This window comes from Macaca nemestrina, chromosome 1 (assembly GCF_043159975.1).
Source record: "Macaca nemestrina isolate mMacNem1 chromosome 1, mMacNem.hap1, whole genome shotgun sequence".
Lineage (NCBI taxonomy): Eukaryota > Metazoa > Chordata > Mammalia > Primates > Cercopithecidae > Macaca > Macaca nemestrina.
The window spans coordinates 188,066,340-188,091,880 of NC_092125.1; the positions used below are offsets into that span (position 1 = coordinate 188,066,340).

General features: G+C 48.4%; 2 protein-coding genes across 7 annotated transcripts; one reads left to right on the plus strand and one right to left on the minus strand.

Annotated features, from left to right (window-relative positions):
- Positions 1-5,080: 5,080 nt before the first annotated feature.
- LOC105494942 (aldo-keto reductase family 1 member A1) lies at positions 5,081-25,541 on the minus strand. Of its 6 annotated transcripts, none has more exons than XM_011764000.3 (10): positions 25,413-25,541; positions 25,187-25,243; positions 14,343-14,432; positions 8,772-8,891; positions 8,447-8,598; positions 6,952-7,147; positions 6,445-6,644; positions 6,129-6,201; positions 5,899-5,985; positions 5,081-5,239 (listed from the first exon to the last, which is right to left on the minus strand). In XM_011764000.3, exons 3-10 carry the CDS (start codon positions 14,424-14,426, stop codon positions 5,174-5,176), a joined length of 978 nt encoding a protein of 325 aa, XP_011762302.1. In that variant the 5' UTR covers positions 14,427-14,432; positions 25,187-25,243; positions 25,413-25,541; the 3' UTR covers positions 5,081-5,173. The 6 variants fall into 6 exon arrangements, with proteins under 6 accessions (XP_011762302.1, XP_011762303.1, XP_011762304.1 ...); XM_011764001.3 differs by having other exon boundaries at positions 25,377-25,519; XM_011764002.3 differs by having other exon boundaries at positions 25,422-25,513.
- LOC105494941 (NADH dehydrogenase [ubiquinone] iron-sulfur protein 5-like) lies at positions 12,880-13,367 on the plus strand. Its single transcript, XM_011763997.3, has one exon. The coding sequence runs from the start codon at positions 12,929-12,931 to the stop codon at positions 13,247-13,249; it is 321 nt and encodes a 106-aa protein (XP_011762299.1). The 5' UTR covers positions 12,880-12,928; the 3' UTR covers positions 13,250-13,367.

The following is a 25,541-nucleotide window of genomic DNA, read 5'->3' on the forward strand; positions in this document are numbered from 1 at the left end:
ATCAGAGAAATGCAAATCAAAGCTACAATGAGATATCATCTCACCCCAGTTAAAATGGCTTATATCCAAAAGATTGGCAATAACAAATGCTGGTGAGGATGTGGAGAAAAGGGAACCCTCAAACACTGTTGGTGGGAATGTAAATTAGTGCAACTACTATGGAGAACATTTTAGAGGTTTCTTAAAAAACTAAAAATAGAGCTACGATATGATCCAGCAATCTCACTGCTGAGTATATACCCAAAAGAAGGGAAATCAGTGTATCAGAGAGATCTGCACTTCCGTGTTTGTTGCAGCACTGTTCACAAAGATTTGGGAGCAGCTGGGTGCAGTGGCTCACACCTGTAATCCCAACACTTTGGCAGGCCAAGAACCTAGGAGTCTTGAACCTAGGAGTTCAAAACCAGTTTGGGAGGGCCAGGTGCGATGACTCACGCCTGTAATCCCAGCACTTTGGCAGGCCAAGGCGGGCAGATCACTGGAGGTCAAGAGTTCAAGACCCACCTGGCCAACATGGGGAAGCCCCATCCCTACCAAAAATACAAAAAATGAGCCAGGTGTCTTGGCGGGCACTTGTAATCCCAGCTACTCGGGAGACTGAGGCAGGAGAATGGCTTGAACCTGGGAGGTGGAGGTTACAATGAGCTGAGATGGCACCACTGCACTCCAGCCTGGGTGACAGAGCGAGACTCCATCACAAAACAAACAAACAAACAAACAAAAAACAGCCTGGGCAACATAAGGAGACCTCATCTCTACAAAAATTAAAAAAAAAAAATTATCCACATGAGATGGTGCATACCTGTGGTCCCAGCTACTCAGAAGGCTGAGGTGGGAGGATTGCTTGAGCCTAAGAGGAAGATTTGGAAGCAATATAAGTGTCCTTTAACAGATGAAGGATACAGAAAATGTGGTACTTATACACGAAGGAGCCATAAAAACGAATGAATCCTGTTATTTGCAACAATATGGATGAAACTGGAGGTCATTATGCTAAGTGAAATAAGCAAGGCACAGAAATACAAACATCACATGTTCTCACTTATTTGTGGGATCTGAAAAATTTTTTAAAAATGAATTCATGGAGATAGAGGGTAGAAGGATGGTTATCAAAGGCTGGGAAAGGTAGTTGGGGGCTGTGGGAGGTGTGGATGGTTAATGGTTACAAAAAATAGAAAGAATGAATAAGCCCTAGTATTTGATAGCACAACAAGGTGACTATAATCAATTATAATTTAATTGTACATTTTAAAATAACTAAGGGTATAATTAGATTGTAACACAAAGGGTAAATACTTGAGGGGATGGATACCCCATTTACTCTGATGTGTTATTATGCATTGCATGAGACGGGGTGTGGTGGCTCATGCCTGTAATCCCAGCACTGCGAGAGGCTGAGGCAGGAGAGCTCCTTCAGCTCAGGAGTTCAAGACCAGCCTGGTCAACATGGCGAAAACCATTCTCTTCTAAAAATACAAAAATTAGCCAGGCTTGGTGGCAGGCGCCTGTATTCACAGCTACTCGGGAGGCTGAGGCAGGAGAATCACTTGAACCGGGGAGGCGGAGGTTACAGTGAGCCAAGATTGCGCCACCGCATTCCAGCCTGGGTGACAGAGCAAGACTCCATCTCAGAAAATAATAATAATAAGCCGGGCGCGGTGGCTCATGCCTGTAATCCCAGCACTCTGGGAGGCCGAGGCGGGCGGATCACGAGGTCAGGAGATCGAGACCATCCTGGCTAACACAGTAGAAACCTTGTCTCTATTAAAAAAAATACAAAAAATTAGCCGGGCGTGGTGGCGGGTGCCTGTAGTCCCAGCTACTCAGGAGGCTGAGGCAGGAGAGAGGTGTGAACCTGGGAGGCAGAGCTTGCAGTGAACCAAGATTGCACCACTGTACTCCAGCCTGGGCTACAGAGCGAGGCTCTGTCTCAAAAAAAAAAAAAGAAAAAAAGAAAATAATAATAATAATAATAATAAACCGGGTGCAGTGGCTCACGCCTGTAATCCCAACACTTTGGGAGGCCCAGGCAGGCGGATCGCGAGGACAGGAGATCCAGACCATCCTGGCTAACATGGTAAAACCCCGTCTCTACTAAAAATACAAAAAATTAGCCAGGCGTGGTGGCGGGTGCCTGTAGTCACAGTTACTCGAAGTCCTAGCTACTCGGGAGGCTAAGGCAGGAGAATGGCGTGAACTTGGGAGGCAGAGCTTGCAGTGAGCTGAGATCGCGCCACTGCACTCCAGCCTGGGTGACAGAGCCAGACTCTGTCTCAAAAATAAATAAATAAATAATAAATAAATAATAACAATTTTTGGCTGGGTACAGCAGCTCATGCCTATAATCCCAGCACTTTGGGAGGCTGAGGTGGGCGGATCACAAGGTCAGGAGTTCAAGACCAGCCTGGCCAACACAGTGAAACCCCATCTCTACTAAATATACAAAAAATTAGCTGCGCATGGTCGTGGGCGCCTGTAATTCCAGCTACTCCGGAGGCTCAGGCAGGAGAATCACATGAACCTGGGAGGCGGAGGTGGCAGTGAGCAGAGATCACACCACTGCACTCCAGCCTGGGTGACAGTGCAATTTTTTTTTCTTTGAGATGGAGTCTTGCTCTGTTGCCAGGCTGCAGTGCAGTGGCGCAATCTTGGTTTACTGCAACCTCCACCTCCCAGGTTCAAGCGATCCTCCTGTCTCAGCCTCTTGAGTAGCTGGGACTGCAGGCGCCCGCCACCACGCCCAGCTAATTTTTTTTCTATTTTTAGTAGAAACAGGGTTTCACTGTGTTAGCCAGGATGGTCTTGATCTCCTGGCCTCGTGATCCTCTTGCTTCAGCCTCCCAAAGTCCTGGGATTACAAGCGTGAGCCACCGTGCCCGACTGGCTCTGTCATTAAAAAAAAAAAAAAAAAAAAAAGACTAACTTCCAACATGCTTTCATGCTTTCTTCCACCTCCTTTTGATCCATTTGATCCACTCCTCTAATCCATTGTTTCTACTGAACTGGAGTGGTTTTTGTTTTTTTTTCTGGGTTTTTTTTTTTTTTTTTTGAGACACAGTCTGTCACCCAGGCTGGGGTGCAGTGGTACAATAATGGCTCACTGCAGCGTCAGTCTCCCCAGGCTCAGGTGATCCTCCCACCTCAGCCTCCCAACTAGCTGGGACTATAGGTGCATGCCACCATGCCCAGCTAATTTCTGTATTTTTTGTAGAGACAGGATTTTGCCATGAAGCCCAGGCTAGTCCCAAACTCCTAGGCTCAAGCAATCAGCCTTCTTCAGCCTCCCAAAGTAGTAGGATTACAGGCATGAGCCACCATGCTGTTGTAAGGCACAAATTATGACATGTTACTCCTGCTGAAAACTCTTCCATCGTTTCCCATTGCATTAAGGGAAAAAAAGAAAAAAAACTGGAGCTGGGTGCAGTGACTCACACCTATAATCCTAGCACTCTGGGAGGCCAAGACAGAAGGATCCCTTGAGCCCAGGAGTTCAAGATCAGACTAGGCAACATCACAACACACTATCTCAAAAAATAATATTTTATATATATATATTATTTATATATACATATATATAATATATATATATTTTTTTGGAGATGGAGTTTTGCTCTTGTTGCCCAGGCTGGAGTGCAATGGCACAATCTCGATTCACCACAACCTCTGCCTCCTGGTTCAAGTGATTCTCCTGCTTCAGCCTCCCGAGTAGCTGGGATTACAGGCATGTGCCACCATGCCCGGCTAATTTTGTATTTTTAGTAGAAATGGGGTTTCTCCATGTTGGTCAGGCTGGTCTCAAACTCCCGACCTCAGGTGATCCACCCACCTTGGCCTCCCAAAGTGCTGGGATTACAGGCGTGAGCCACCACACCCAGCCAAAAATATTTTAAAAATCAGGATTGAGCCCAGGAGTTCAAGGCTGCAGTGGGCCACAATTGTGCCACTACACTAGAGCCTTGGTGACAGAGACCTCAATTCAAAAAAAAAAAAATAATAGAAATCTCAACAGTCTTCTAGGCCTTCCAATCATCAGTTCCTAAAAATTCTAGCATTGTTTTATGCTATCACCTCTACCGCCAGGTCCCCCTTACTTTTAGTTGCTGTCAATACAAATCTTCTTTAGGTTTTTCCAGCAGCATCTTCCAGTTTCAAGACTTTTCCCTAAGCTGTCCAATTTGTATGGAATGCTGTTCCCACTCTTACCTCCTTTAACTAATTAATCCCTATTCATCTTTCAATCTTAGCTGATTAAATAAGTAGGCTACTCACCCTGCACTTCTCATAACACTTCTTCCAACTGTAATTAAACTAATATGCAATTACTTAGTCTGTCTCCTCAAGTAGGCTGTAGGGACTTCTGTGTCTTGGTTATAGCTATATCCCCAGGGCCTAGCATCATGCCTAACCCATAAGTACCCAATAAATACTTCTTGAAAGAAGAGCAACAGTTTGGGAAAGTAAAATGAGTTTCACGTGACTGGAGTTTAGAGAGATTTGCCAAAAACCTTCCTAAAACCTGTTTATCAGTGGCCTCTGGTGGCCACCAATAAAAAGTGCATAAGATAGGGCCTTAGGGGCCAAGTGACAAGGTCTGGGCTGGACTCTGCCTCCTGCAGGTCACCTATGCACACTGACCATAGTGTCTGATGGAAAAAGCCCCTGTCCCCACCTTTTGTGATTTTGCAAGCTGCGATTCCCTAACTTCTGAATGTAAGTCGTTTGGACTCTTCATATTGCTAAACCTAGGCACTGATCAGGACAGGGGGATGGAAACTCAGGGCCCAGGTCCAGCACTGCCTTGAAACCAATAGGACAATCATTGCCCTGATTGCTCACTCCTGAGGCATTCTTGAAGACTCTAGGGAAGCATTGCAGTGCTTAAGATTTGCCAGTAGATGGCGCTACTTCCCAACGTGCCTAATGCAAGGATAAGGAATTACTCAGCCTCTTCACAGGTTCCTCCAGAACGAATATTTGGGCTTCAAGGGCAGGTCACATCCAGCAGCCCTAGGTCTGTCATCCCTGAGGGAAACAGCCTCCATCTCAGGCCTGACCAGGCAAATAAGACAAGCAAGCAATATGGATGCTCCAATGGCTTTATTAACTCCCTCTTTCCACTGTGGCAGGACTTCATTAGCTGGAGAGCTGGAAGGGAGGCCAAGAAGCTGTGGTCTCAGTACGGGTCATTAAAGGGGTACAGAGGATGCCCTGCATCCCTTGGGACTCTCTTCCCATCCACCTGGAAAGAGAGACAGATAGATTACTGCATCAGCAGGAGTTGCCATTCCAAAGACTCCAGGCATCTTCCCCAAATCTTCCTAAACAAACTAATCTGTGTACAACATTACATCAGATGGCAGTGGCCAGGATCCCCATCTCAGAGAACATCACAGTATCAACAGCATTCTAGCACCAAACCCATAGCCTGATACGTAGCTGCCCCTGCCCCTAAGAGTGTGCAGTCTCAACTGAGATCAAGAGGCCAGGAACCATTTATTTCCCTAAGCACAGCAGACTTCCCTCCCAACCCAACCCCTCGAGTGAGGTCAACAATGCCTTCTGGGCTCTCCTCATATCATTTACTGAGAATCTACTACATGTCAGGAACTGGGCTCATTTTACACATAGGAAGCTGAGGCTTGGAGAACTTTAATAACTTGCTCTAGGTTGCAAGATATCAAGAAGCAGCACTGAGACTCACAGGTTATATGCCTTATCCCTGAGCCATACTACTTCCCTGAGCTCAATAAAGAGAAATGAGAGCACTATGTCCAGCATAGCAATCCCACCCACAACATTGTGTCCCTCTCACAACCAACAAGCCTGAGGTCACACCTGGGCCAGAATCCCACCCCAAATCTCACATTCGCCAAGTCTAGGGGCCTGATACATCCTCACCATAAGCATAGGCACAATATATCGCCAATTTTTGTTCAGGGCATTTAGCTGCTTCATCTCTTCTGGGCTAAAGGTGAAGTCAAACACCTGAGGATGGAGAGTGGGGTTCAGGAACAACAGCTTTGTGAGCAGAAGCTGGGGTTCCACAACACTACCTTTTTACCCAGGTAGAGTCAGGGCCAAGAAAATGTCCCAAAGAGCTAAAGAAGATAGAACCCATTACCAAGTACCTTGATGTTCTGAAGGATTCGAGAAGGAGTGATACTTTTGGGGATGCAGATCACTTTCCGCTGGACCTGCCACCTAAGTTGGGGGATTAGATAGATGAGGAAAAGGAGTCAGTATTCATAAGCATTATTTTGTTCTCCATGCAGCCTTCCCTAAGCTCCTAGAGCACCTGAGCCCTGCTGAAATGGGGAATATGCCTAGAGTGGCCTCCCTCCAGATCACAGGGCAAGATCCTCAGCCTCACTCAGACACTGAAACAAGAAATCCCTTAACCCTTGCCTCCCAACCCAGGGCCCTCTCCCTAAGACTGCCCCGTACCTGAGCAAGATCTGAGCTGGAGATCGGCCATACTTTTCAGCCAATGCCAGGACTACTGGTTCCTCCAGCAGGACAGGCTCATCAGGATCACGCCATGCACGATCAGAGGAGCCCAAAGGGCTATAAGCAGTTACCTCCAGGCCACGTGCTTGGCAGTGGGCAATTAGCTCGTTCTGAGCCAAGTATGGGTGGCATTCCACCTGAGCCAAAGAATAACCCATCACCATGAAGTGGTCACACCCAGCTTGCTTGGCCATCCCAGACATGCATGTCTGGACCAACCCCCTATTGCTGACTCCCCCACTCCCCTTCAGCCTGTTTTTCTCACCATTTCCCATTGGCAATTTCATTCTCTCCCACTGCTTCAATGCCCACCTTTAGGCAGAGGACTTCTGCACCAACACTCTGACAACTTGCTAGCCATCTCCCTTAAGCAGATCCATTGTTTGCTCACTCATGCTCTTGAGCACCCAACCCCTAAACCACTCATCTGCTTGCTGTCCTTACCTGCAAGACAGCTGGACGCACGGAGGCCACACTAAGTATGTCATCGATCTGCCGACTATTGAAGTTGGACAGGCCCAGCGCCCGCACCAGCCCCTTAGCCACCAGTGCCTCCAGAGCCTTCCAAGTCTCCTTATAGTGGGTGGAGTCGTAGCATATGGTCCCATCAGCATTCTTCGGGAAGGGGTTGTCTCCCCGCCTGAGTGAGAGACAGCCCCACCAAGTGTGGACACAAATGCCAGGCTTCTGCCCTACCTGACTATCCAGCCACTCTGTGTCCCAAACTCCAATCCCAGAGAGGACAAAGGGCCAAGAATTTTTAAAAAGCCATGCTTTTTCTTTTTTCTTTCTTTCTTTTTTTTTTTTTTTTTTTTTTTTTTTTTTTTTTTTTTGAGACGGAGTCTCGCTCTGTCCCCGGGCTGGAGTGCAGTGGCCGGATCTCAGCTCACTGCAAGCTCCACCTCCCGGGTTTACGCCATTCTCCTGCCTCAGCCTCCCGAGTAGCTGGGACTACAGGCGCCCGCCACGTCGCCCGGCTAGCTTTTTTTGTATTTTTTAGTAGAGACGGGGTTTCACCCTGTTAGCCAGGATGGTCTCGATCTCCTGACCTAGTGATCCGCCCGTCTCGGCCTCCCAAAGTGCTGGGATTACAGGCTTGAGCCACCGTGCCCGGCCTCTCTTTCTTTTTTTTGAGACACAGTCTCACTCTGTCGCCCAGGCTGGAGTGCAGCAGCGCGATCTTGGCTCACTGCAAGCTCCGCCTCCCGGGTTCACGCCATTCTCCTGCCTCAGCCTCCTGAGTAGCTGGGACTACAAGCGCCTGCCACTACACCTGGCTAATTTTTTTGTATTTTTAGTAGAGACAGGGTTTCACTGTGTTAGCCAGGATGGTCTCGATCTCCTGACCTCATGATCTGCCCGCCTCAGCCTCCCAAAGTGCTGGGATTACAGGTGTGAGCCACCATGCCCAGCTAAAAATAGTCATGCTTTTTCATCCTTTCAGATCGTAACTCAGGTGTTAAGTTTACATGGAATGCCTATGCCCCCTCCTCTTCCTAGACCTAGATATCTCCTCTCCCCTAGGAAGTCTTTCTTAACTCATCCTCAGGGAGTTATCCGCCCTTCTTCCAGCACAGGGCACGGCACTAATGGTGGGCTCCTCTCACATCTTCTGCTGAGACGTACTTATTACTCTAACCCCAGATGCTCAACAGAAAAGTCAGCACCTTTTCTGAATGAATAAAGGGAGCAGGAGGGTTACAGGTGCACACCCTAGGGTAAATACCATGTGAGACTGCCTTCATTTTTCTAGAGTTAAACTCCTGTAGCTACAGCTAAGCTGCTGTAGCAGAAGAGGCTAAGATCCCAGGTCAGGCTCCTCAGCTTGCCATGCAAATGAGTGTTTGTATCCTGCTCTGCTGCTGTGACTTACAATAAGTTACTAACATCATCCTGCTAAACCCCCTGATTCCCCAGATGAGGCTCTGGCAAGGCTCACTCAAAGGCATAAGGCCAGTGCATCAGGTACAGGTCCAGATACTCCAGCTGGAGGTCAGCCAGAGTCTTCCGGAGGGCAGGCTCCACATCCTCGGGGTGGTGCTTGGTGTTCCACAGTTTGGATGTCACGAACAGCTCCTCCCGAGGCACCGCCTAGTACAGGGGGAAGGGCCTACAGTGAGAAGAGCCACAAACACCTGGTCTCACCCACGCTCAACTCTGGGAGAGGAACGGAAGGAAGCTGATGCCAGATTCCCTCCAGCTGGGCCCCAGCCCCAGCTTCTAAGTTCTCTCACCCCACCTCTCTTCACAACCCTAGTCCTTACCTTGCCTGGTCCCACGTCCTCCTTCAGGGCCTCCCCAATCTCAGGCTCATTGCCGTAGATAGCAGCACAATCAATGTGGCGGTAGCCTACACTAAGGGCATACTTAACAGCTGCTTTTACCTGCCAGGTGAGAGAAGCAGAGGTTTCAGCTCTATTGGTTTCAGCCTTCTACTGTCGCCACCCCAAGGTCAATGCTCGGGGAGGGGCGGTCAGAAATATAGCAGGCACATCTATGCAGTGGAGGTGAAAAGACGGAAGATGAACTGGGCACGGTGGCTCATGCCTGTACTGTAATCCCAGTACTTTGGGAGGCTGAGGTGGGCAGATCACCTGAGGTCAGGAGTTCGAGACCAGCCTGGCCAGCTGGAGGTCAGCCTAGCCAACAAGGTGAAACCCCATCTCTACTAAAAATACAAAATTAGCCGGGTGTGGTGGCAGGTGCCTGTAATCCTAGCTACTCAGGAGGCTGAGGCAGGAGAATCACTTGAACCCAGGAGGCAGAGGTTGCAGTGAGCTGAGATTGTGCCACTGCACTTCAGCCTTGGCAGCAAGAGCGAAACTCCGTCGCAAAAAAAAAAAAGAAAGATGGAAGATAGTTTCAGTCTAAGGGACCAGAAGCCTCTTCAGAGGCTCCAAACCCTTTGCTCTGCTCCCACCCCAACCAGTCTCTAAGATGCCTTCCTACCCAAGCCATCTCAGCAAGGTCTAGCAAAAACTAACAATATTTTTCCGGCATCTACCATAAAGAGGGCTTTAGTAAATATTTTTTCAGGCTGAGCATGGTGGCTCATGCCTGTAATCCTAGGACTTCGGGAGGCAGACATGGGAGGATTGCTTGAGGGCAGGAGTTTGAGACTAGCCTAGTCAACATAGCGAGAACCCCCACCTCTTAAAAAAAAAAATTAAGGCCAGGCGTGGTGGCTCACTTTGGGAAGCCGAGGCAGATGGATCACCTGAGGTCAGGGGTTCAAGACCAGCCTGGCCAACATGGTGAAACTCCATCTCTACTAAAAATACAAAAATTAGCTGTGCATGATGGCACATGCCTGTAGTCCCAGCTACTCAAGAGGCTGAGATAGAAGAATCGCTTGAACCCAGGAGAAGGAGGCTGCAGTGAGCTGAGATCATGCCACTGCACTCCATCCTGGGTGAGACAGAGTGAGACTACATCTCAAAAAAACACACACAAAAAAAAACCAAAAAAAATTAAAAACAATTTTTTTTTTTTTTAAATAAAGGCCAGGCATGGTGGCTCACATCTGTAATCCCAGCACTTCGGGAGGCCGAGGCAGGCGGATCACCTGAGGTCGGGAGTTTGAGATCAGCCTAACCAACATGGAGAAACCCCGTCCCTACTAAAAATACAAAATTAGCTGGGCATGGTGGTACATGCCTATAATCCCAGGTACTTGGGAGGCTGAGGCAAGAGAATCGCTTGAACCCGGGAAGTGGAGGTTGCAGTGAGCCAAGATGGTGCCATTGTACTCCAGCCTGGGCAACAAGAGTGAAACTCCGTCTCAAAAAAAAAAAAAAAAAAATTGGCTGGGCGCAGTGGCTCACGCCTGTAATCCTAGCAATTTGGGAGGCCAAGGCGGGCAGATCACAAGGTCAGGAGATCGAGACCATCCTGGCTAACATGGTGAAACCCTGTCTCTACTAAAAATACAAAAAATTAGCCGGACATTGTGGCGGGCACCTGTAGTCCCAGCTACTTGGGAGGCTGAGGCAGGAGAATGGCGTAAACCTGGGAGGCGGAGCTTGCAGTGAGCTGAGATCGTGCCACTGCACTCCAGCCTAGGCGACAGAGCAAGACTCCATCTCAAAAATAAATTAAATAAATAAATTTTTAAAAATTTAAAAAATAAATAATAAAAAATTTTTTTTCAATCAGAAGACAGATGGATAAATAGACAGAAAAAAGAAGTATAGACCATAGAAACAAGTTCCAGGTTCTAAGGAGCTAGTTAGAGAAACATAAGAAAAAATTCCTAGGCCAACAACATACAGGAAGTCATGTAGAGAGACTCTGGGAGCTCTGAGAGCACAGGCCAGCAAAAGAGGTTAGAAGGGGGAAAAGATTAAGGAAGGCAGATAAGTGGGCTGAAAGCTGGACCCAGAACCCCCTAATGAGAGAGAAGAAAACAGGCATCAGGTAGAAGGATGGGTTAGTTAATTTTGCTAAAATCCAGACTGGAAACATGGCATCAGCAGCAGAACCAAGGGTACCCAGCCTTAGACACAAAGCACCCAAAGCTCTTATTGTGGGTGCCTGGCATAGTATTCAAGATACCCACCTGGGTGCAGACGTACTTCCCTTAACATCTGACCCCTGCTGTTCTATGCCCCGACTTGGCCTTGGCTGTGGCCCCCACCCCCTGCCTTGACCTAGCTCATGGACTTGTCCGAGGCTGTGACAAGTGCCTGCCTGAAGCACAGGGACCCTGGCTCCAAGCTCCTAAGCAGCTATAGGAAAGAAAGCAAAAGGAAAAAAGACATAGGTCATCCAAGCACACCACAAATACCAGTTTAAGTTCCAGATAGAAGAATCTGTTCTCTCTGCTGGTACTTCTCTCAAACGTAATCCCCAAACTTGTCTTCACTCTGACTCCAGATTTCCAAGGAAGAAGGAAGAAGCGCTGGGGAAATGCCCCATTCCAGGCAGGAGCTACGTCCACCCTAAGAGAGCAGGTCTACACTCCCAGACTCCCCTCAGCTGGGAGGGTCCACACCAGGGGTCAATCATCAACTTTAATAGTCCTTGAGTTAAGAACTACATTTACATTTTTAAGTGGTTATGTATTTATTTTATTATTATTTTTCTTGGGATGGAGTTTTGCTCTTGTTACCCAGGCTGGAGTGCAATGGCACGATCTCGGCTCACTGCAACCTCCGCCTCCCGGATTCAAGCGATTCTCTTGCCTCAGACTCCTGAGTAGCTGGGATTACAGGCATGCACCACCACGCCTGGCTAATTTTATATTTTTAGTAGACGGGGTTTCTCTGTGTTGGTCAGGCTGGTCTCAAACTCCCAACCTGAGGTGATCTGCCCGCGTCAGCCTTCCAAAGTGCTGGGATTACAGGCATGAGCCACTGCACCCAGCTTAAGTGGTTACTTATTACAAGGTCACGTGAGTATATAATCACCTCCATCTGTAACTTGTCCAATATAATCTAATTGTTTTTTAATTTTCTTTTCCTTAATTTTTGTTCCCCTAGACGGCGTCTTGCTCTGTTGCCTAGGCTGGAGTACAGTGGCATAATTGTGGCTCACTGCAACCTCTGCCTCCCAGGTTCAAGCAATTCTCCTGCCTCAGCCTCCCAAGTAGCTGGGATTACAGGCGTGTGCCACCATGCCCGGCTAATTTTTGTATTTTTAGTAGAGACGGGGTTTCACCATATTTGCCAAGCTGGCCTCGAACTCCTGACCTTGTGATCTACCTGCCTTGGCCTCCCAAAGTGCTGGGATTACAGGCGTGAGCCACAGTGTCCAGCCTACTTTTTTTTTTTTTTTTAAGATGGCCTCGCTCTGTCCAGGCTGGAGTGCAGTGGTGTGATCATAGGTCACTGCAGCCTTGGCTTCCAGGACTCCAGCAATCCCCCTAACTCAGCCTCTCGAGTAGTTGGGACCACAGGCACATTCTAATTTTTTAAATTTTTTGTAGAAATGGGGTCTCACTGTATTGCCCAGTCTGGTCTCAAATTCCTGGGCTCAAGCACTCTTCCTGCCTCGGCCTTCCCAAGTGCTGGGATTACAGGTATGAGCCACCACACTTGGCCCCATCTTGTTCTTTAAAAAAAAGTTTGTGACTGGGTGAGGTGGCTCACACCTGTAATCCCAGCACTTGGGGAGGCCAAGGCAGGTGGATCACCTGACGTCAGGAGTTCGAAAGCAGCCTTGCCAATATGGTAAAACCCTGTCTCTACTAAAAATAAAAAAATTAACCAGGTGTGGTGGCTCGTGCCTGTAGTCCCAGTTACTTAGGAGGCTGAGGCACGAGAATCACTTGAACCCACGAGGCGGAGGTTGCAGTGAGCCAAGATCACGCCACTGTACTCCAGCCTGGGGAACAGAGTGAGACTCAGTCTCAAAAAAAAAAAGTTGAGTCGTCCTGAAGCGGCGGCCAGAGAAGAGACAAGGGTACGAGCATTGGATCGCCATGCCTTTCTTGGACATCCAGAAAAGGTTAGGCCTTAACATAGATCGATGGTGGACAATCCAGAGTGCTGAACAGCCCTACAAGCTTGCTACTCGATGCCATGCTTTTGAAAAAGAATGGATAGAATGTGCACATGGAATTGGTGCTATCCGGGCAGAGAAAGAGTGCAAGATAGAATATGATGATTTTGTAGAGTGTTTGCTTCGGCAGAAAACGATGAGACGTGCGGGTGCCATCAGGAGGCAGCGGGATAAGCTGATAAAGGAAGGGAAGTACACCCCTCCACCTCACCACATTGGCAAGGAGGAGCCTCGGCCCTGAGCAGAGCAGCTGGTGACGTCTGGAGGCTGATTTTCCCATTCTCTGTTCTCCACTGGAAAGGTTGTTTACGGAAAACCTCCTTGTCAAAGTGTGTAAAAATAAAGGATTGGCCGGGTGCGGTGGCTCAAGCCTGTAATCCCAGCACTTTGGGAGGCCGAGACGGGCGGATCACGAGGTCAGGAGATCGAGACCATCTTGGCTAACCCGGTGAAACCCCGTCTCTACTAAAAAATACAAAAAACTAGCTGGGCGAGGTGGCGGGCGCCTGTAGTCCCAGCTACTCAGGAGGCTGAGGCCGGAGAATGGCGTAAACCCGGGAGGCGGAGCTTGCAGTGAGCTGAGATCCGGCCACTGCACTCCAGCCTGGGCGACAGAGCGAGACTCTGTCTCAAAAAAAATAAATAAATAAATAAAAAATAAAGGATTGCTCCACTTAAAAAAAAAAAAAAAAAAAAAGTTTGCTGGACCTGTATGTTAGTGTGTGCCTGTGGTCCCAGCTACTCAGGAGGCTGAGGTGGGAGGGTCACTTTTGAGCCTAGGAGGTCAAGGCTGCCATAAGCCAAGAACGTGCCACTGCACTCCAGCCTGGGCAACACAGCAAGACTCTGTCTCAAGTAGTAAAAAAAAAAAAAAAAAAAAAAAAGCTTGCTGACCTTTGGTCTATACAATCCACCTAGTTATTCTTCAAACCTTGACACCTTCTATGTGCCTAATTCTGGACTGAGCAGTAGGGAGAGGCTAAGCCCTCAAAGAACCCAGTGTGGGAGAGGAGACATGATCACAGCACAGGGTGATAACTGCCGTATTAGGGGTCATAGCGTAGGGATGGGCACAGAGGGGCCACATGTCTGCCACAGCACTCAGTGCAGATCCAGTTAGAGAAACATGTCCTTCCTATGCCCCCGGCGCTGCTGGGTCCCTCAGCCCACTCTCTGAGTCAGCTGGGGAAGCCCAGGGTATATAACTGGTCTCTTCATCTCTTCCCACTGCTCTCCAGGCTCATCCCCACTGGAAGGGGAGTATGGGGATGGGGCTGCTAGGAAAATGCAGGCAGAGGCTCAACAAGTTTTTCTTTTCTTCCCCCATCCCTCACCTGACCAGGCTCACTCTTCCAGGTACCCAGACCAATCAGAGGCATCTTCTGCCCAGTGTGCAGGAGAACACAGGAAGCCGCCATTGCCCCCTGAAACACAGATGGGAAGAGAATGGTGTTGGGGTTAGTGCTGTTGTTCAGATCTCAGATATCCACTGTCAAGAATACTGCAAAACGCCCGGGCACAGTGGCTCATGCCTGTAATCCCAGCACACTGGGAGGTCGAGGCGGACAGATCACCTGAGGTCAAGAGTTCAAGGCCAGGCACAGTGGCTCATGCCTGTAATCCCAGCACTTTGGGAGGCCGAGGTGGGTGGATCATGAGGTCAGGAGATCGAGACCATCCTGGCTAACACGGTGAAACACTGTCTCTACTACAAATACAAAAAAATCAGCCAGGTGTGGTGGCAGACACCTGTAGTCCCAGCTACTCTGGAGGCTGAGGCAGGAGAATGGTGTGAACCTGGGAGGTGGAGCTTGCAGTGAGCCGAGATCGGGCCACTGCACTCTAGCCTGGGCGACAGAGCAAGACTCTGTCTCAAAAAAAAAAAAAAAAAAAAAAAACAAAGAGTTCAAGACCAGCTGGGCCAACATGGTGAAACCCCATCTCTACTAAAAATACAAAAATTATCTGGGCATGGTGGCACACACCTGCAGTCCCAGCTACTCGCGGGGCTGAGGCACAAGAATCACTTGAACCTGGGAGGGGGAGGTTGCAGTGAGCAGAGATCATGCCACTGCACTCTATAAAGTATGGGCCAGGAAGGGGTGGGGAAGAGGGGACAGAGGTAGAGCACAAACACATGGTTATATATGTACCTGTGAGCAAGGGCAGTGGAGACAGGGTACCCAAAACCAACCATGGCCAGTAGCTCCTGAACAAATACTGACCAGACCACCAGCTTGGATGCCCTTTTCTGTGGCAGGCTAAAGATCTCTATTAAAGAACTGCGCTATCTAAAAACAAAAACAGGATGGCCACATAGAAGCACCCAGTCTTGACTAAATAAGGTCTCAAGCCAGTGTAAGGCAGGCAAAGGCCATTATGAGAGAAAGAGACCAGGTAACTTAATAGGCCCAGGAAGGGACCACTTCTCTGGCAATGAAATTAACGTTCCCAGGAGGTTGTCAGAACTACAGATTCTCGGCCAGGCACGGCAGCTCACGCCTGTAATCCCAGCACTTTGGGAGGCCGAGGCGGGTGGATCATGAGGTCAGGAGATCAAGACCATCCTGGCTAACTCAGTGAAGGCCCGTCTCTACTAAAAATAAAAAAAATCAGCCGGGCGTGGTGGCGGGCGCCTGTAGTCCCAGCTACTCGAGAGGCTGAGGCAGGAGAATCACTTGAACCCAGGAGGCGGAGGTTGCAGTGAGCTGAGATCACGCCACTGCACTCCAGCCTGGGCAACAGAGTGAGACTTTATCTCAGAAAAAAACAAAAAAAGAACTACAGAGATTCTATTCTCTAAGTACCTTTCACAGAGGTCTGGTCAGCCATGCTGGTAGGCCTGAGTGGGCTCCTACAAGGGAGGTAAAGGGAGGTAAAGGGAGTCCTAAAAAAGGAACTCTTTTTTAGACTCAGGGTCTGGTTCTGTCTCCTAGGTTGGAGAACGGTGGTATGATCATGGTTCACTGCAGCCTTGAACTCCTAAGCTCAAGTGATATTCCTGCCTCAGCCTTCCAAGTAGCTGGGACTACAGGCCTGTGCCAGCACACCTGGATGTTTTTAAACTTTTTTAGAGATGGGGTTTGGCTAGGTTGCCCAGGCTGGTCTTGAACTTCTGGCCTCAAGCTATCCACCCACTTCAGCCCCCTGAGTTGCCAGGATTACAGGTATGAGCCACCATATCCAGATCTTTAATTTTTTAGTTGAGAAAATAGGCTCAAAGAAGTGAAGTTAGACTGGGTACTGTGGCTCACGCCTGTAATACGAGCACATAGGGAGGCCAAGGCAGGCAGATCACTTGAGGTCAGAAGTTAGAGACCAGCCTGGCCAACATGGTAAAACCCTATTTCTACCAAAAAATACAAAAATTATCTAGGCGTGGTGGCATACGCCTGTAGTCCCAGCTACTCTGGAGGCTGAGGCGGGAGAATCGTTTGAACCTGGGAGACGGAGGTTGCAGTGAGCCAAGACTGCGCCACTGCACTCCAGCTTAGATGACAGAGCCAGATTCCATCTCAAAAAAAATTTAAAAAAGTGAAGTTATTTGCTCCAAATCAACAGCTAAGAAGTGGCAAAACCGGCTGGGCACAGTGGCTCATGCCACTTTGGGAGGCCGAGGTAGGTGAATCACAAGGTCAAGAGATCGAGACCAGCCTGGCCAATGTGGTGAAACCCCGTCTCTACTAAAAACACAAAAATTAGCTGGGTGTGGTGGCAGGTGCCTATAATCCCAGCTACTCGGGAGCCTGAGGCAGGAGAATCACTTGAACCCAGAAGGCGGAGGTTGCAGTGAGCTGAGATCACGCCACTGCACTCCAGCCTGGGCAACAGAGTGAGACTTTATCTCAGAAAAAAACAAAAAAAGAACTACAGAGATTCTATTCTCTAAGTACCTTTCACAGAGGTCTGGTCAGCCATGCTGGTAGGCCTGAGTGGGCTCCTACAAGGGAGGTAAAGGGAGGTAAAGGGAGTCCTAAAAAAGGAACTCTTTTTTAGACTCAGGGTCTGGTTCTGTCTCCTAGGTTGGAGAACGGTGGTATGATCATGGTTCACTGCAGCCTTGAACTCCTAAGCTCAAGTGATATTCCTGCCTCAGCCTTCCAAGTAGCTGGGACTACAGGCCTGTGCCAGCACACCTGGATGTTTTTAAACTTTTTTAGAGATGGGGTTTGGCTAGGTTGCCCAGGCTGGTCTTGAACTTCTGGCCTCAAGCTATCCACCCACTTCAGCCCCCTGAGTTGCCAGGATTACAGGTATGAGCCACCATATCCAGATCTTTAATTTTTTAGTTGAGAAAATAGGCTCAAAGAAGTGAAGTTAGACTGGGTACTGTGGCTCACGCCTGTAATACGAGCACATAGGGAGGCCAAGGCAGGCAGATCACTTGAGGTCAGAAGTTAGAGACCAGCCTGGCCAACATGGTAAAACCCTATTTCTACCAAAAAATACAAAAATTATCTAGGCGTGGTGGCATACGCCTGTAGTCCCAGCTACTCTGGAGGCTGAGGCGGGAGAATCGTTTGAACCTGGGAGACGGAGGTTGCAGTGAGCCAAGACTGCGCCACTGCACTCCAGCTTAGATGACAGAGCCAGATTCCATCTCAAAAAAAATTTAAAAAAGTGAAGTTATTTGCTCCAAATCAACAGCTAAGAAGTGGCAAAACCGGCTGGGCACAGTGGCTCATGCCACTTTGGGAGGCCGAGGTAGGTGAATCACAAGGTCAAGAGATCGAGACCAGCCTGGCCAATGTGGTGAAACCCCGTCTCTACTAAAAACACAAAAATTAGCTGGGTGTGGTGGCAGGTGCCTATAATCCCAGCTACTCGGGAGCCTGAGGCAGGAGAATCACTTGAACCCAGAAGGCGGAGGTTGCAGTGAGCTGAGATCGCATCACTGCACTCCAGCCTGGGCAACGGAGAGAGACTCCATCTCAAAAAAAAAAAAAAAAGAAGTGGCAAAACCAAGGATCTAAGGAGGAGCTAATGGAAAAAAGGCAAATAAACACAGACCTATAAAAAGATACTCACGGTAGATACATGTGTGATGTGCTACAGAAAAGGGAAAGGACAAAGAAATATTGACACTGATTCATAAGAATTCCCAAGAGTCAAGGGGAAGAACTCTTACCAGGAAGGGGAAACTATACACATGACTTCAGTGCAGCAGAAAAATAACTAATTACAGATACAAGTAAATTTCCAACCAAAGATAACTGGAGCCTCCTCCTCTGGAAAGCTATGAAAATAAGAAGTCACCAAATGGCCCAACAATACTCATTTTATCAGTAAATTGAATGTTCCAACTCTTGTGCAAAACCCAAGAGAAAAACATGTTTAAATATTTAAACTGCCTTCCTTCAGTTTATGGTCTTGTAATGGGAATAGGTGATATCAGTACACTGTGATAAGAGCATTGATCAAATTCTGCACAAGAGCTGCAAAAGGGTGGCAAGAAAAGAGTAACCTTGCTAGGATGGCTTCTTGGAGGCCATCTCTTCCTGAGTCAAGTCCTAAAGAATAACTGAACAGGAGTTAGCCAAGTGAAAGAAAAGGAGAGAGAACGTTCACACCAAGAGCCAATGAGGTAGATATAACCTTTTCCCTTGATCTCATCGGTACCATGAATCAGACTCCATGAATATCACTCTTGGGACTGACTTAATTGCTAACAATATCTTTATAAATATAATCTTAGTTTCCAGGTTCTAAACGGATGTAGGATAGAGCAAGTAATAAGACAAGCTGTGGCCGGGAGTGGTGGCTCATGCCTGTAATCCCAGCACTCTGGGAGGCCGAGGCGGACGGATCACCTGAGCTCAGGAGTTCGAGACCAGCCTGACCAACATGGTGAAACCCCGTCTCTATCAAAAATACAAAAATTAGCCGGGTGTGATGGCATGTGCCTGTAGTCCCAGCTACTCAGGAGGCTGAGACAGGAGGAATCGCTTGAACTCGGGAGGTACAGGTTGCAGTGAGCTGAGATCGCGCCACTATACTCCAGCTTAGGCAACAGAGCAAGACTCCAGCTCAAAAAAAAAAAAAAAAAAATTAGCTGTGCATGGTGGCGCATGCCTGTAACCTCAGCTACTTGGGAGGCTGAGACATGAGAACTGCCTGAACCCAGGAGGTGGAGGTTGCAGTGAGCCGATGTAGCGCCACTGCACTCCAGTCTGGGCAACAGAGTGAGATCCTGTCTCAAATAATAATAATAATAATAAGTTGAGGCCAGGTACAGTGGCTCACGTCTGTAATCCCAGCACTTTGGGAGGCCAATGCAGGCGGATCACTTGAGGTCAGGAGTTCGAGACCAGCCTGGCCAACATGGCGAAACCCCCTCTCTACTAAAAATACAAAAATTAGCTGGGCATGGTGGTGCGTGCCTGTAATCCCAGCTACTCGAGCAACTGAGGCAGGAGAATCACTTGAACCTAGGAGGCAGAGGTTGCAGTGAACTGAGATCAGGCCACTGCACTCCAACCTGGGCCACAGAGTGAGACTCCATCTCAAAAAAAAAAAAGAAAAAAAAAAAGCAAGTCGTGAGTAAAGCCAATACACCAACACTGTCTTTCCTAATACTTCTGATCCAGGAAGAATTTTATATCTAGTTTAAGTTGATTTTGGAAACCACTCTTTTCTGCTAAAACAAAATTGAAACTGTTCAATCTGAGCATCAGACCACAAACTACCAGGGCAATGCTCTTTATAATCAAACTTTTCAAGGACACAAATTTCTAAGGGATCAAGTAAGCAAGTCTGGACCTGACAAGAGGAACCTGGTGGCCTGCTGCCACCGGGGTCTAAGGCAGGTTTCCTGGGCTTACTGCCCAATGACCTGTTGGCCTCTTGCAGATTACCCAACACACATGAGAAGGCTCTGAAATTACAACTGGGATGAAAGCTTGAACAACACCCTGGCTTAAGGGGAAAAGGAAGAAGAAACTTGAATCTTGCTTCTCCCTTTCTTTTGCTAGTGAAACTGAACACCAAAAGGGCTGAGGCTTGGAGGACAGGGATGAAAGAGGTAGGAGATGTGCAAAGAACAAGAGCTCCCTAGGGAAGAATGAAGGTGCTACATAGATGTTCTTCTCTAAGACAGAAAATCATCCTCAGTCAGCTCCTGACTTCCTCATCTTCTGCTTGATACACTGCTTTCCAGCCTAGCTGTGCATTAACAGATTCCAGACTCCGGGCTTGTCAGGAACTGCCTATCTGGACCTTTGGCAGCATTCAGAAACCTTCATGTTATCTTTTTTATTATTATTATTTTTTTGAGACGGAGTTTCACTCTTGTCACCCAGGCTGGAGTATAATGGCGCGATCTCGGCTCACTGCAACCTCCACCTCCTGGGTTCAAGCGATTCTCCTGCCTTAGCCTCCTGAGTAGCTGGGATTACAGGCGTGTGCTACCACACCCAGCTAATTTTTGTATTATTAGTAGAGACAGGATTTCACCATATTGGCCAGGCTGGTCTTGAACTCCTGATCTCAGGTGATCCACCAGCCTCAGCTTTTCAAAGTGCTGGGATTACAGGTGTGAGTCACTGTGCCCAGCCTATCTTTTATTTTATTTATTTTGTTTGAGACAGAGTTTCATTCTTGTTGCCCAGGCTGGAGAGCAATGACACAATCTTGGCTCACCACAACCTCCACCTCCCAGGTTCAAGCAATTCTCCTGCCTCAGCCTCCCAAGTAGTTGGGACTACAGGTGCCCGCCACCACGCTTGGCTAATTTTTATATTTTTAGTAGAGTCAGGGTTTCACTATATTGGCCAGGCTGGTCTCAAACTCCTGACCTTGTAATCTACCTGCCTTAGCCTCCCAAAGTGCTGAGATTGCAGGCGTGAGCCACTGCACCCGACTAGCTTTTTTTTTTTCTTTAAGACGGAGTCTTGCTCTGTCACCCAGGCTGGAGTACAGTGGCATGATCTTGGCTCACTGCAACCTCTACTTCCCAGGTTCAAGTGATTCTCTTGCCTCAGACTCCAGAGTAGCTGGGATTACAGGCACCCACCACCACACCCAGTTAATTTTTTGTATTTTTAGTAGAGACCGGGGTTTCACCATGTTGGGTAAACTGGTCTCAAACTCCTGACCTCAAGCAATCCACCCACCTCGGCCCAACGTACTAGGATTATAGGCATGACCTGCCGTGCCCAGCCAGAAACCCTCATGTTATCTTTTTTTTTTTTTTTGAGACGGAGTCTTGCTCTGTAGCCCAGGCTGGAGTGCAGTGGCGCGATCTCAGCTCACTGCAAGCTCCGCCTCCTGGGTTCACGCCATTCTCCTGCCTCAGCCTCCCGAGTAGCTGGGACTACAGGCACCCGCCACCTTGCCCAGCTAGTTTTTTGTATTTTTTAGTACAGACGGGGTTTCACTGTGTTAGCCAGGATGGTCTCGATCTCCTGACCTCGTGATCCACCCGTCTCAGCCTCCCAAAGTGCTGGAATTACAGGCTTGAGCCACCGCGCCTGGCCCCTCATGTTATCTTGAAGTATGAAAGGGAGATGTGTGGGTTGAGTGGGGAGGGGGGTATTATCAGGACTCAGGTTTTATTATTTCCAATTCAGTGCATAGGTTCCTTCCCTCTGTTGAATTCTTTCTTTCTCAAAGGGCTCTACAGTTGCTGCTTGGAGGCAGGGAACTAGAAGACGCAGGAAAAAAAGGAAACAATATCTACATAAGTGTTTCCTGGCTGCATGGGCCTTTCCTCTGCCTCCCACAAATGCTGGTGTGGGAGTAGTTGGTGAGGAGAGTATTTTCTCCTGTACTTTTCTTTTTGAGACAGGGTCTCACTCTGTTGCCCAGGCTGGAGTGCAGTGGCCCATTCATGACTCACTGCAGCCTCGAACTCCTGGACTGGAGCAATCCCAAGTAGCTGGGACTACAGGCACATGTCACCACACCCAGCTTATTTATTTACTTATTCATTAAAACAGAGTCTTACTCTAATGTCCAGGCTGGAGGGCAGTGGTGTGATCTCAGCTCACTGCAACCTCCACCTCCCAGGCTCAAGCTATCTTCTCCATTCAGCCTCCCACGTAGCTGGGACTAGAAGCATGGGCCACCGTGTCCAGCTTAGTTTTTGTATTTTTCGTAGAGACGGGGTTTCTCCTCGTTGCCCAGGCTGGTCTCAAACTCCTGGGCTCAAGTGATCCTTCTGCCTCAGGCTCCCAAAGTGCCGGGATTATAAGTGTGAGCCACCACGCCTGGCCTTATTTTTCTTTTGTAGAGATAGGGTCTCACTATGCTGCCCTCTCAAACTTCTGGCCTCAAGTGACCCTCCCACCTTGACCTCCTAAAGTGCTGGGATTACAGGTGTGGCTTTCTCCTATACTTTTTTTTTTTTTTTTTTTTGAGACGAAGTCTTGCTCTGTCACCCAGGCTGGAGTGCAGTGACGTGATCTCGGCTCACTGCAACTCCACCTCCCAGGTTCATGCCATTCTCCTGCCTCAGCCTCCTGAGTAGCTGGGACTACAGGCGCCTGCCACCACGCCCAGCTAATGTTTTTATATTTTTTAGTAGAGACAGTGTTTCACCGTGTTAGCCAGGATGGTCGCGATCTCCTGACCTCGTGATCCGCCCGCCTCGGCCTCCCAAAGTGTTGGGATTACAGGCGTGAGCCACCGTGCCTGGCCTCTTCTATACTTCTAAAAAAGCCAGCTTGGAAAATCACCTTACATGTGTAGTGTTGGCCAGATTTTGTCAGTTTAGCTGGGTTTTAAATCTTGTTAATACTTATAGATACAGAAAAAGAGAATGCTCTAATATGTAACCTAAGACTGCAATAATACTTCCTGTACTTCTTGATGTATGTGAAAAGAATTTTAAAATATATATTCCTAAATCTTTCTCTAGTCCATCCATATCTACTTCCACTGCCACTGCCCCATCTCTGACCACCATTACTCTTTTTTTTTTTTTTTTAAGACAGAGTCTTGCTCTGTCACCAGGCTGGAGTACAGTGGTGTGATCTCAGCTCACTACAACCTTCGCCTCCCAGGTTCAACTGATTCTCCTGCCTCAGCCTCCCCAGTAGTTGGGACCACAGGCGCATGCCACCACACCCAGGTAATTTTTGTATCTTTAGTACAGACGGGGTTTCACCATGTTGGCCAGGATGGTCTCCATCTCTTGACTTCGTGATCTGCCTGCCTCAGTCTCCCAAAGTGCTGGTATTACAGGCATGAGCCACCGCACCCTGCCTCTTTAAATTTTTTTTTGAGACAGAGTCTCACTCTGTTGCCCAGGCTGGAGTGCAGTGGCATGATCTCACCTCACTGCAACCTCAGCCTCCCGGGTTCAAGTGATTCTCCTCCCTCAGCCTCCCGAGTAGCTGTGATTACAGGTGTGTGCTACCACACCCAGCTACTTTGTGTATTTTTAGTAGAGACAGGGTTTTGCCATGTTGGCCAGGCTGGTCTCGAACTCCTGACCTCAGGTGATCCTCCTGCCTCGGCCTCCCAAAGTGCTGGGATTACAGGCGTGAGCCACTGTGCCCAGCTGACCATCACTCTTTACTTAAACCACAGATCTCGGCTTCCAATGTGGTCCCTCTTCCCACAGTCCATCACCAGATCCAACCATGTGACTCCCAGTCTCAAACCCTTCCAGCAGTTCTCCCCTATATTCAGGATAAAGTCCAGGCTACTCAAAACCTGGCTCCTATCTTCCTCATTTCACCACCTCCTCATGTCAGACTGTATTCCAGACTTTGAACACTCAACAGGGTGACACTACTTACCTGACTTTAGGTGTCTGCACACTTTCCTTCCCCAAACCCTATCTTTGCTTGGCTAAGTGCTGCTCATCCTTCAGCTAGCACTTTACATTTCTGGCTCCTTTCCAGGTACAGTGGCTCATACATGTAATCTCGGCACCTGGGCAGGCTGAGGCGGGAGGATCACTTGAAACCTGGGCAACAAAGGGAGACACTGTCTCTACAAAAATTTGTTTTTTTCTTTCCGAGTGTGCTTGCTAGGGAGAATTTTTTTCTTTTTTTTAAAGATTAACTGGGCACAGTGGCGTGCACTTTATAGTCCAAAGGCTGAGGTGGCAGGATCACTTGAGCCCACAAATTTGAGGCTGCACTGAGCAAGGATTTCACCACTACACTCCAGCCTGGGCAACAGAGTGAGAGACCCCCATCCATCTCTAAAAAATAAATAACTAAATGGATGGCTACTTCCATGTACTAATAGCATGTGCACATCACTACATTTTTCCTTCTGTTTATATATAAATTTCCCCCACAAACCTGGCTACTCCTTGAGGTCTGAGCCTGTCATCTGCTTGAACTCCTAGAGTACCTGTCCCATACATACATACATACAATGTACACATTACACACACACACACCACACACACACACCACACACACACTCACACACACATGGCTTATGGAGGAGAGATCTTGACAGGTTGAGTTTGGCCAGCTGGAAGGACATTTGAGGAAATCGCTGCCTCTATCACCGTCTTCCTTTACTTCTTGGAAAATCTGGAAAGAATCCCCTTGAAGAATATCAAAGCACTTTACTATACTCGGCAAAAAATCCCAGTGGACCAGATAGAATCACACTGAGATTGCTTCTGTATCAAAGATAAGGAAACAGATTTTGGAAAAGTAACAGGCCTGCAGCCCTGAGTATGAACCATCTGAAGGGGAAGAGTTAATTAACAGTAGCCTCATCCAGTGAAGGTTCAGATCTGTGTCTCACTTTAACAGAGTTCTGGGGCAACAGAATAACATGTTGGACTTTCCCAGACTCGAGGCAGGCGTCTAAGTAAGAGAATTATCCCCATTTCCCTCCACTTCCGAGAACCATTCCTGCACCTGCGTAAGAAAGCCCGAGCAGTTGGAAAAAGCACGTAGGTGAGCAAACAAAAAGATGGCAATTAAAACTTACAGATCACCTAGTATGCGCTGTGCGCCTTCAAAGCTTTATCTCAATTGTTGCTACAGTTCTAATGTAGGACCACATTTTATTGCTGAGGAAACAGGTTCAGAGAAACTGGGAAGTTAGCAAGATCATACAGAGAAAAGAAGAGCTCAAATCCGAAACCAAGTCTCGTCCCCTCCAGTGCCCTGCGCTCTTCGCTCAACCCGGGGGGCTGACATTCAGTCGTAAAGGATCTAGGCCATATCCTCTGGGAGAAAGGCCAGCAGCAAGAGAAACTCACCTTGGCACAAGCACAGAGCGTGAACACAGTAGTGTGGCCTGGGCTCAGTTCTGCACCCTGCCAAAGATCCAACGGTCCTTAGCTTAAGTCTGGCGGTGAGGAGGAAGCTCCACCCGGAGGGAGGGGCAGGGGCCGGGCATAAAGGATCACGCGCAGGGTGGACCTCCTTCCCCGCCTCCCAAGGAAGGACCTGAAGGGGATGGAAACCAGAGCTGGGAGGTAGTACCGTCTCCACCTCTGGATCCTCGAGGTCGACCTGGCCGGAACTTGGTCACTCACTCCGCAGCGCGAGTTTGGAGAAGTCCTAGGCACAATGAGGCAGGTGGCGCTGGCCACGTGGGCGGCCCAGGGGGCG